At 51.5% G+C, this 12,567-nt stretch overlaps 1 protein-coding gene across 1 annotated transcript in view; it reads right to left on the bottom strand.

The window, feature by feature from the left end:
- GIT1 (GIT ArfGAP 1) overlaps positions 1-2,122 on the bottom strand; it is a 56,909-nt gene extending 54,787 nt beyond the window's left edge. Inside the window, exon 1 of the mRNA XM_056865227.1 lies at positions 2,048-2,122. Coding sequence (XP_056721205.1) covers positions 2,048-2,099 — 52 coding nt within the window. The 5' untranslated portion in view covers positions 2,100-2,122. The remainder of the gene's footprint in view (positions 1-2,047) is intronic.
- Between the last annotated feature and the right edge of the window lie 10,445 nt (positions 2,123-12,567).

The following is a 12,567-nucleotide window of genomic DNA, read 5'->3' on the forward strand; positions in this document are numbered from 1 at the left end:
CAAGTCCAGCAGTCAGTTCACACCGTGGCCAACCAGGTGCCTCTACGAAGCCCACAACCAAGATGACTGCAGCAGCATCCTGCCTGTGTTCAACAGCACCTAATATAATAGGCATGCTCCTCTGATCCTGGAGAGATTAGGTATGCATCAGGACAAGTATCCATTTTAACTAATAGCCACAAATACCCCTCTGCTCCACGAACATGTCCACTCCCCTCTTAAGGCCTTCCAAGTTGGCAGCCATCACCACATCCTGGGGCAAGGAGTTCCACAATTTAACTATGCGTTGTGTGAAGAAATACTTCCCTTTATCAGTTTTGAATCTCTGACTGAGCCACAGCCCACCCACCACCCACCCCGCCCATGCAAGAGATGAAAAGGCATCTCTACCCCAAACCCGCTCTCTCTCAATCCACAAGGGCCGGTTCTCGCCTTCCAACTGTAAGACTTGTGAACAGGCCCTCGCAGACCGGCACGATGCGTCCAGGACTTTCATAACACTTTAAACACAACACTTTTTCATGGGGTCAAATCCACACATCAAATGCAAAGGTGCCGAGCATCTTACGGAGAGCTCCAGCAAGCCAGCCAAGTTGCACGCTCCAGAGGAAAGCAAAGAGTTTCCAGAGAAACCCAGGACACAACAATCCAGATATCAGGTTTACCGAGATATCAGGGCAAATTTCCGCACAGTTCTGCCCTAAGTCTCAAACCAGAGGCAAAGACACCCCCACCCCTGCTCAGGGCCTGCCCCTTCCTTCTGCAATGGCAGACACAGCAGGCAACATGAAGAGGTCACCGTCCGTCAATACCCGCAGGAAAAGCCGCAGGGCCAGCCATCCCCCTGCCAGGTGGGCATTCCACCTTCTGAATGCTTCCCCCTCCCACCCAAGTAAAAGGCATCCTTTTAACCAGTTGGGAACTGGAAAGAGCGACCGGAGCTGCAGCCCAGGCGAAGGAGGAGCAACGGATGGAGACTTCAGGCGGCACCAGGCTGGGCTTCTTCGGCACCTGCTATTGCAGTGATGGCGAACCTTTTAGAGACCGAGTGCCCAAACTGCAACCCAAAACCCACTTATTTATCGCAAAGTGCCAACATGGCAATTTAACTTGAATACTGAGGTTTCCTCCCAACTGGGCGGCGGGGAGTCCAGGGAAGGGGGGGGCTTTGACAGCGGGGAGTCCAGGGAAGGGGGGGCTTTGACGGCGGGGAGTCCAGGGAAGGGGGGGGGGCTTTGAAGGGCTCCGCGCTGCCTGCAGGCACCGCGGAGCCCTTCAAAGCCCCCGCCGTCCAGGGAAGGTAGACGTGAAACTTCCCCGCGCGTGCCCACAGAGAGGGCTCGACGTGCCAAGTCCGGCACACGTGCCACAGGTTCGCCAACACGGTGCTACTGCATGTAACAGAGCACACCCACACCCGAATGTGTGTGTGGGGGGGTCCCATCCGGGGCTCCCATCCCAAGGAGATCCCAGCCTCCCCAGCAGGACCTTCAAACCCCACCGAAAACCAGGGCGCCTGGTGCCATCTGCAAGGGCCAGCGAAGGGGGCGGCGAGCCAGGACCCCTGGGTTCTCTTCCCAGCACCGGCGTGGGTCACGCTCCCATTCAAAAAGGAAAGGGATGGGTGGGGGGGGGGCGGGAGCAGGCCAAGGCCCCTCCCTGCGCAGGGCGCGCAGGGGCCAGGACCCCTGGGTGCCATCTCTCCCGCGGGCTGCGAAGGGGGAGCCAGGATGGGAAGGGGGTGACGGGCAGCGGAGGGGGCAAGGGGGGGTGAGTGGGGGGGTGAGTGGGGGGGGGGCTGGGTCTCGCCTATTGCCATACAACCAGATCCCGGATCCGGTCATAGGGGAAGGGCGGGGGGGGTGGCATCCCCTTCCTCGGAGAGCCGTGCCCGGGGGAAGGAGCCCCCGGGAAGGGGGCCGCGGGGGGGGGTCCACCGAGCCGCCCCCGGCGCATCGCTCCCCTGCAGCAGGCCGGGCCGGCCAGGCAGGCTCTGCCCCCCCCCCCGGCCCCCCCGGCGGCGGCTGCAGGCCCGGCGGCGGCTCACCTGGGGCGCTGCAGTCGGCGCACACCTCCGCCCGCGGCACCTTGCGGGCCATCCTGAGCGGCGAGGCGGCCAGCCTGCGCCCCCGGCCCGGGGGACCCTTCCTGGAGGCGGGGAGGGGGCAGCGGCCGGACGACCCCCCGACCGGCCCCTCCGCTGCTGCTGCTGCCGCCGCCCGGGGCTGAGCCGCGCGTCCGCCCTCCTGCAGGAAGCCAGGCTCGGCGCGGAGGGGCCGCCCCTTGGAGGCGGAGCGGCTGGCCGGGGCAGGGCGCTTCCCGGCCGGCCTGCGCCTGCCGCGGCTGGCCGCCCAGGAACGCCCCCCCCTCTCCTCCTCCTCCTCCTCCTCCTCCTCCTCCTCTGGCCGGCTGGGCGGAGCCCCCGGGTCCTTCCCGGGGGAGGGGGGTCGCGAGAGGAGGAGGAAGGAGGGCTTTGGGGTAGGGGGGGGACCCCGGACTCCGCCCTCGGGGTCTCTGGTCCCCCTCCCCCCTTGCTGGGGGTGCGCGTGAGCACGCCGTTCGCAGTCGCGACACGGAAAGTCAATGCATTTCAAACATTGCCGAAGGCTTTCGCGGTCAGAGTTCGTTGGTTCCTGTAGGTGATCCGGGCTGGGTGACCACGGTCACCCAGCCCGGATCACCTGCAAGAATCCATGCATTTCACCTGGGCTGAATCAAGACCTTGCATTCGTGGCTCAGGACCAATGCTGATTTCTCCACCCCCGCCTCTCCCCTGGACATCACAGACTCGTCTGCAGACCGCACCGGATCCCATCACGCCTGCGATTCACATGGACATACTGTGAACATTTACATACGAACGCTTGTCTGAATTCACTCTCCTCTACTTAAAGACAGACGGATTCACATTCTAGCTGTATCTGAAGAAGGGAGCTGTGGCTCAGGAAAGCTCATCCCCTGCCAGAAAATATTTTTTGTTCGTCTTTAAGGTGCTGCTGGACTTTTGATAAAATACATATTTGTTATGTGCAAATGGCTTTAGCACCTTAAAGACGAACAAAAACATTTTCTGGCAGGGGATGAGCTTTCGTGAGCCACAGCTCACTTCTTCAGATACAGCTAGAATGTGAATCCGTCTGTCTTTAAGTAGAGGAGAGTGAATTCAGACAAGCATTCGTATGTAAATGTTCACAGTATGTCAATGTGAATCGCAGGCGTGATGGGATTCGGTGTGGTCTGCAGAAGAGTCTGTGATGTCCAGGGGAGAGATGGGTGTGGAGAAATCAGCATTGGTCATGAGCCATGAATGCAAGGTCTTTATTCAGCCCAGGTAAATGCATTGACTTCAGTTTGAATCTCAACTGTAATTCAGCAGTGTCTCTTTCCAATCTTACCTGGGCTGAATAAAGACCTTGCATTCATGGCTCATGACCAGTGCTGATTTCTCCACCCCCATCTCTACCCTGGACATCACAGACTCGTCTGCATACCACACCAAATCCCATCATGCCTGCGATTCACATTGACATACTGTGAACATTTACATACGAACGCTTGTCTGAATTCACTCTCCTCTACTTAAAGACAGACGGATTCACATTCTAGCTGTATCTGAAGAAGGGAGCTGTGGCTCAGGAAAGCTCATCCCCTGCCAGAAAATATTTTTTGTTCGTCTTTAAGGTGCTGCTGGACTTTTGATAAAATACATATTTGTTATGTGCAAATGGCTTTAGCACCTTAAAGACGAACAAAAACATTTTCTGGCAGGGGATGAGCTTTCGTGAGCCACAGCTCACTTCTTCAGATACAGCTAGAATGTGAATCCATCATTTCAACCTTCCAGGACATTCTGTTGCAGATTTAAGAGTAGCAGTTCTCTTACAAAGGAATTTCAAAGGGAGACTGGAAAGAGAAACTGCAGAATTACAGTTGAGATTCAAACTGAAGTCAATGCATTTACCTGGGCTGAATAAAGACCTTGCATTCGTGGCTCATGACCAGGGCTGCTTTCTCCACCCCCATCTCTCCCCTAGACATCACAGACTCTTCTGCAGACCACCCCGAATCCCATCACTCCTGCGATTCACATTGACATACTGTGGACATTTGCATACGAATGCTTGTCTGAATTCACTCTCCTCTACTTAAAGACAGATGGATTCACAGTCTAGCTGTATCTGAAGAAGTGAGCTGTGGCTCCCGAAAGCTCCTCCCCTGCCAGAAAATATTTGTGTTAGTCTTTAAGGTGCTACTGGACTCTTGCTCTTTTCTACTACTGCAGACAGACTAACACGGCTACCCACTGTGAATTAAAGACAGATGGATTCACAGTCTAGCTGTATCTGAAGAAGTGAGCTGTGGCTCCCGAAAGCTCCTACCCTGCCAGAAAATATTTGTGTTAGTCTTTAAGGTGCTACTGGACTCTTGCCCTTTTCTACTACATAGAATCATAGAGTTGGAAGGGACCACCGGGGTCATCTAGTCCAACGCCCTGCACAATGCAGGAATAAGTTGTGTATGTGTGTGTGTGTGAAGTGCTGTCAAGTCGCAGCCGACTTATGGCGGCCCCTTTGGGGGTTTTCATGGCAAGAGACTAACAGAGGTGGTTTGCCAGTGCCTTCCTCTGCACAGCAACCCTCGTCTTCCTTGGTGGTCTCCCATCCATAATACTAACCAGGGTCGACCCTGCTTAGCTTCTGAGATCTGACGAGATCAGGCTAGCCTGGGCCATCCAGGTCAAGGCAAATCTTAGGATCTCCAAATATTAGGATCATCATATCATAGAGTTGGAAGGGACCACCGGGGTCATCTAGTCCAACCCCCTGCACAATGCAGGAATAAGTTGTGTGTGTGTGTGTGTGTGTGAAGTGCCGTCAAGTCGCAGCCGACTTATGGCAACCCCTTTTGGGGTTTTCATGGCAAGAGACTAACAGAGGTGGTTTGCCAGTGCCTTCCTCTGCACAGCAACTCTGGTCTTCCTTGATGGTCTCCCATCCAAATACTAACCGGGGCCGACCCTGCTTAGCTTCTGAGATCTGACGAGATCAGGCTAGCCAGGGACATCCAGGTCAGGGCAGGAATAAGTTAAAGCTAAGCAAATGTCACGAACACATGAAGCTGCCTTATACTGAATCAGACCCTCAGGAATTCCGATCACGTTATATCTCTCCCCTTTGAACATATAAATCTAATGCCTCTGTGTCCGACATAACGCCTTTTTTAATAAGTGACAGGGATCCCAAGGCTACATTGTCAGTGGCAAGATTTATCTCAGTCCTTATAGCCCTCAAACTTTAGATTTGCGCTGCTCAAGATCAATGGATCAAGAGCTTCTAAGGGATAAAGGAAAGGAATCAGACCCTCGGTCCATCAAAGCCAGTATTGTCTACTCAGACTGGCAGAGGTCTTTCACATCACCTACTTGCCTATTGCCTTTAATTGGAGATGCCCGGGATTGAACCTGGGACCTTCTGCATGCAAAGCAGAGGCTCTACCACTGAGCCACAGCCCCTCCCAGGTAGTTGGGAATGGTCTTTGGGGCCACGCGGTCTGGGGGACGGGTGCAGGCAGGACACTGTGTGGTAGAGAGGGGATTGGGGAGCTCCTGACTAGGGTTGCCAACCTCCAGGTGGTGGCTGGAGGTCTCCCGCTATTATAACTGATCTCCAGCCGATAGAGATCAGTTCCCCTGGAGAAATGGGCTGCTTTGGCAATTGAACTCTATGGCACAGAAGTCCCTCCCTTCCCCAAGCCCACCCTCCTCAGGCCCTGCCCCCAAAATGTCCAGGTATTTCCCAACCCGGAGCTGGCAACCCTCCTCCTGACTGATGAGACTTTGGACGTGCTCCTCTTTTTTAAATTGTGCAACCGCTGGCCTGATGAAGAGCTCTGGGGGTTGCCCAAATTCACACTAAGCTCTCCAACCACTGCCTCTGCACATGGAGGTTCCATTTCAGTCCCCAAGCTAGTCGCCTTTGATAGGCTCGAACCAGGGGTTGTCTTAGTGATTTCGGGGCCCTGTGCAGAAATCCAGGATGGGGCCCCAGAATCACTACCACCATCTGTGGGGTCCATAGCAGGACCAACGGGTGTCACTGAGGTCCAAGCAGGGGGTGACCCTCGCCACATGTGATGTAGGCGGGAGCCCCTTCTGCCCCCAGGGGCTGCCTGTCTGAGCCTTGGATGGCGAGGCCCCAAGCAGTCCGCTGCCGCTGAGCTAAGGGGCAACTGCCCATGTTGCCCATTGGTTAAGACTGCCCTTGGCACTAACATGTCTACTACCCTTTTGAGCCATTTGGACTACTGCAGGGGTGTCAAACCAGCATGAGAACCAGCATGGGGTACTGGTTAAGAGCGGTGGTTTGGAGCGGTAGAGTCTAATCTGGAGAACCGGGTTTGATTCCCCACACCTCCACATGAGCAGCAGAGGCTAATCTGGTGAACTGGATTTGTTTCCCCACTCCTACACACGAAACCTTGGGCTAGTCACACTCTCTCAGCCTCACCTAACTCACAGGGTGTCTGTTGTGGGGAGAGGAAGGGAAGGCGATTGTAAGCCAGTTTTATTCTGATTTAAATGGTAAAGAAAGTCCAATCTGGGCTGGCGAGGCATGGCCCAGCCCGACCAAGTGAACTTTATGTTATATCCGGCCCTCGTAACAACTGAGTTTAACACCCCTGGACTAGTGGCTCCCATCGCTTTGGGGGGGATAGTCAGTTAATGATGTATTGCACAAAACAAATACATAGCTACATTTTTATCCCACCTTTCGTGCAAGGTGCTCAGAGTTCTCCCCTCCTCTTTTATCCTCACAAAAGCAACCATGAGAAGTAGGTTAGGCTGGCATAATTCCAGGCCTGCTTTGCAAAGCGTGAGGATCTGAATCTGGGTCTCCCCAGGCCTAGTCTGCAACTGCTGTACCACACTGGCTGCCTCTTTTGGCTTCCCTGAGCCCACCGTCGACAGACATAACCACATTCTAGTCCTTGGTAAGACACAGAAGGGGAAAATATGTTTATTTTCCTGTTTATTATTTATACCCTGCTTTTCTCCCAGAAGGGAACCCAATGCATTTTCCAATACAGAAAAAAAAACACAACAGAAAAAAGTGAGGCGGGGTTCTTCTGGGTGCCAGGTAGGTCTTTCCTCTCTCTGCAAGTCAATCGTCTGTCCACCTCTACACTACGACCCTCAGGCTAATAGCCAAAGGGAAAAAGCTCATACCCCAAAAATCAGAAAATCTTATTGGTCTCTAAGGTACTACTGTACTCGAATCTAGCTTTTTTAAAAAGTTGGTGCTTTTTCCTAAATGAAAGAGAAAGAACCCAAGCTCTTTAGCCTATCAGCTCTTTAGCCCATTAACTTTGTTTTGGGAGGGCTTTCCTGTTGGTTTGCAGTAGAGAAGCAAGATCGGGGTCCCGTAGCACCTTAGAGAACAACATGATTTTCGGGGTGTAAGCTTTTGAGAATCAACGCTCTGATGAAGGGGGCTTTTACTGCCATCCCCTGAAATTCTTGTTGGTCTCTAATGTGCTACTGGACTGGACTCTGGCTCAGTCGCTTTGGTCGCCCTTTTCCAGGGAGAACCCCAACAAAGATGCTCTCTGGCCTACCACCCTACCTCAAACACTAACCGAAAACTTCTCATTTAAAAACGATCCATGGCTTAATCTCTAAGGGGGGCATACTTTTCCTCCCTCCTCCTCAGACAAGAGACCACTGCTTGGACACACCTTGCCCAAGCCTAGACACCCCTAGCCCCAAAATTTGGTCCCATCCCTCCCACCTTTTTGCACCTTTTCTTGCTTCATTTGAAAGAGGGCAACTGGAAGCAACTCACCATTCCATATGTGTGTCTGCCCCATAGATTTCTAGGCTGGTAGTCTCCAGGCTGCTTTCGTGCCTGCCTTTCCCCTACTAATGCTTCTCTCTCTTGTATGCAAGCCATGTGCCATGCTGCTATCGGATATAACTGTCCGTCTGATGGTTACATGGAGACAGGCAATTGTGCCATAAGGGCTTTGAGGGAAAGGCATCCCTTCCCAAACTGTACCCTACACACCCGTTTTGCTAGCGGTGGACTCTGATCTGGAGAACTGGGTTTCATTCCCCACTCCACATGAGCAGTGGAGGCTAATCTGGTGAACTGGATTTGTTTTCCCATTCCTCCACATGAAGCCAGCTGGGTGACCTTGGGCAAGTTAAAGCTCTTTTAGAGATCTCTCAGCCCCACCTACCTCACAGGTTTTCTGTTGTGGGGAAGGGAAGGTGATTGTAAGCCGGTTTGAGTCTCCCTTAAGTGGTAGAGAAAGTTCGCATATAAAAACCAACTCTTCTTTTTCTGGTCAAACTTCTTTGCAGAGAGGAAAGTAAGATGTAGGCACACTCCTGCTGAGCAGCCACCTCTCTTTCATGTTCCCTGAAAACATTATCTGCCTCCGGTCTCAGCCTGTTGAAGCCACCCAGTGGAATAGCTTGTCTGATGATGTCAGGAAGGTTCCCGCGCTTGTATCACACTGCGGAATGTATAACAGAGAATGGTTCCCACACTTGCATCACACTGCAGAATGTATGAGAATGGTTCCCACACTTGTATCACATTGCAGAACATATAAGAGAATGATTTCTGCACTTGTATCACGCTGCAGAATGTATAACAGAGAATGGTTCCAGAAGACATTCTTATTAAGGACAATCTGTTTAGCATCAGTGAAATGGCCATAATTTTCCTTGCTTTGTTCCTTAGATATATTACATGGTTTTACTGCATCGTTCATTGATTTTGTGTTATTTGTATGTAGTAGACTGTTTCTACTGTGCTGTTCTTTAATTTTGTAACCCAGTTTTATTCACTGTTGGTCATATGCTTCATACTGTTTCTGTGTGTGTGTTAAGTGCCATCAAGTCGCTTCTGACTCATGGCGACCCTATGAATCGAAGTCCTCCAAAATGTCCTATCTTTGACAGCCTTGCTCAGATCTTGCAAACTGAGGGCTGTGGCTTCCTTTATTGAGTCAACCCATCTCTTGTTGGGTCTTCCTCTTTTCCTGCTGCCCTCAACTTTTCCTAGCATGACTGTCTTTTCCAGTGACTCTTGTCTTCTCATGATGTGATTAAAATACGACAGCCTCAGTTTAGTCATTTTAGCTTCTAGGGTCAGTTCTGGCTTGATTTGATCTATAACCCACTGATTTGTTTTTTGGCAGCCCACGGTATCCGTAACACTCTCCTCCAACACCAATACTCTCCTCCAACACCAACAGTACTCTCCAATACTGTTCCTACTGCATTGTTTTTAATTGTGTAATAGTCCTTGGCCTTGGCCTGGATGGCCCAGGCTAGCCTGATCTCTTCGGAAGCTAAGCAGTAGTCACTCCAACCTCAATGGCCCAGTCAAGCACGATCAGTCAACTCTCAGAAGCAAAGCAGAGTCAGTCCTGGTTAGACGTTTGATGGGAGACCACTAAGGAAGTCCACGGTTGCTACGTGGAGGCAGGCGATGGCAAACCACCTCTGAACGTCTCTTGCCTTGAAAACCCTGTAAGGGGATGCCATCGGAGAGAGTGAACAGATCCCTTCTGTGCTTTCTCCGCCACTTGCACATCTTTATACCCCTCTTGATTGATCACCGCCGCTTTCAGTTTGTTTTTTTCCTAAACGGAAACAGGCTCCAAACTCCTGAGCCTTCCCTGGCAAGGAAGGGGCTCCTTTCATCATTTGGTCACCCGTTCTGGCTCAAGGACATCCTTTTGAGATGTCAATACTTCAGAGGGCTTCCTTTTTTGGGGGGGGGGAGACATTATTATCATTTTTACCATGTGCACTCTTCCTTCGGGCACAGTTGAGAAGTCCACCACGTCCCCAAAGCCAAGCTCTCTTGCCCAGTTGCCCGCAGGCCCCGAACACTACAGGCATTGTCCTGTCTCCTGCAGTTCCCAGCGAATGTCAGCTGTTGGCTCCTCCTGGAAAGAGAGACAAAGGCTGGCAGGATTTTGCCTCCCTCCGGAGATGACCAGCCAGCATGACTCAGCATGCTGACTGCTGCGGTTTCTTTGCTGACCAGGGACAGGCTTCAGACTGGAGGGGGCTATTAGGGATGGGCCATGTTTCTACAACGGAGGTTCTACAATACCCACACTGCCCCCCCCCCCAGCCCTGTCTCCCAGATAGAGTAACTCAAGTCCTCCTTAATGCAGGAATCTTTGCCCTGGAAGTTGTAGCACCCCCCAAATTCTGGGGAGAGAAGAGTCCTGGAGAATGGTGGTGGGGTTGCCAGGTCCCTCTTTGCTACCGGCAGGAGGTTTTGGGGAGGAGCCTGAGGAGAGCAGGGTTTGGGGTGGGACCAATGCCATAGTCCAGTTACCAAAGCGGCCATTTTCTCCAGGTGAACTGATCTCTATCAGCTGGAGATCAGTTGTAATAGGGGGAGATCTCCAGCCACCACCTGGAGGTTGGAGAAAGAAAGGCTCAGTGCTGTATGGATAATGGAAAGAATCCAGACAGCACTCACACAATATATATTAAAGTACTAATTTATAAAGGTGAAGGAAGGTGCAAAAGTGAACAATATATACAACAAGGTAATAACCAGATACACATATAGATATCAATAGCAGTCCAGCAGAAAAAAAGTTCAATGTATAAATATCCTGGGAGTCAGGTAAGTCAATGTCAATTCCTGAGTGTCCTGAGTAACAGGTAAGAAATTTTTTATACTCAAATATAGACTTCTTTAGGTGTTGTAAATTGCTGGAAAGCGGAGTCCCAGGCAGGAGCCACGGAGGGAAGCTGTCAGGACGTGTTGTCTAGATCCAAATCACGTTTCGCTCATGGCTTCATCAGCTATCTGTATCAATAAAGTGCAAGGAAAAAACACAGATAGGACCAGAAGAAATTCATGTAGGTCTCAAAGTCTCAAAGTGGACAAGTGCAGATAGCTGATGAAGCCATGAGCTTACCACCTGGAGGTTGGCACTTACCACCTGGAGGTTGGCAACCCTACTGATTAGGTCCTTCCTCTTCCCCCAAAATTCCCAGGTATTTCCCAATCTAGAGCTAGCAACTCTAGCAGCCATCCGAGCCTTACTGAGATCCTTCTCAAACTTCACAACAAAGTAGCTTGGAGAAAAGCTGGAGAAACCGTAAGAAGTGCATGAATGCACCATAATGGACTTTTATGCATGGGTTGGATCTCCCTGCTTGGACCTGGGTTCATTGCACATCAGTGTTACCCAATTTGGGGGGAAACTGTATGCATTGGCTTGAATGATCAGGGACGAAACTGTGAGCGAATCGAGCCATGAATACAGAAAAGCAGTCTCCCAAGTTCAAAACAAGTCCTAGCCCTTTAAATCAGGGGTGGGGAACGTCAGGCCTGGGGGCCGTTTAAGGCCCACGGAATCATTTGGTCTGGCCCTTCGTGGGTCCTGGCAGATTTCTAGCTCAAAAGGATCTAAGACTGGTGATTCACCCCCTCCCACGGACAGGAATAGCCTCTATTCAAGGCTGATGTGAGTTTGTTTTGCCGAGAAAAGGAACCTTTTTTCCCCCTTGCAGAAGAGTTGTTAGCAATGGAGCTGCTAGGACCGCCCAAGACACTGTGTTAACCCTTTCCCACCCAGACCATGCAGAAACGTATTCCCTCTGTACTACAAGAGGGCTGGGGGTGGAAGTGGCGACAACGGAGGGGTTAAATTTTTAAGTTGATAATTTTGTATGGCCCGCGAATGACGTTATAAATATCCAAATGACCCTTGGTGGAAAAAAGGTTCCCCATCCCGCTTTAAATGCTGCACTGTAATTGGCTTACTTTGCAGTGCTCGCAGTGAGAGAAGGTTTCCTTCCCCCCAAACCCAACCGCCACATAAAAAAGCATTTTAAGAACAAAAAAACACAAAACGGAGCAATCTGAAAGAAGGGGGGGAGAAATCCAAGCCTCGTTTTTAAAAAGCCTTTGTTTTGCTCAGAAAGAGTTCCGAGGTAGCAGGAAGCACTTGAATCCCCGCCTCTTTACACACTGCTTTGTGATTGGCTGTGAGGGAAGCCAGTCTTCTGTGTCGTCCCCCCCCTCCGTTTAGTCATCTGCATGCTGCTTTGAGCCAGGCTGAGCTCAAGGGAGAGGGAAAAATCAGATTAACAGAGGAACGGGAAGACCCGGGTTGGTTTTGTGTCGAAACAGCATCAGGCTACCAAGGAATGGGATATAGTGCATACTGAAAAGTTAGAGCCTGGCTGAAACAGGGAATAAAGGAGGTTACAGCGACCATGCATAAATGACCAATATTGTGGGGAAGCGGGGGGGGGGGAAACCTGTTTCTCGACTGCATTGAACCTGGGGCAGATGACATAAGAGCATAAGAAAAGCCCTGCTGGATCAGACCAGTGGTCCATCCAGTCCATCATCCTGTCTCACACAGTGGCCAACCAGCTCCTCGGGAGGCTTTCCCCTGCTGCTGCCTCCTAGCACTGGGGATTCAGACGTTGGCTGCTTCTGAACATGGAGATACCCTTAGTCACCATGGCTAATAGCCACTGATAGACCCCCAATACCCCCCAATTCTAGTATT

This window comes from Euleptes europaea, chromosome 19 (genome assembly GCF_029931775.1).
Source record: "Euleptes europaea isolate rEulEur1 chromosome 19, rEulEur1.hap1, whole genome shotgun sequence".
Taxonomy (NCBI): Eukaryota; Metazoa; Chordata; class Lepidosauria; order Squamata; family Sphaerodactylidae; genus Euleptes; species Euleptes europaea.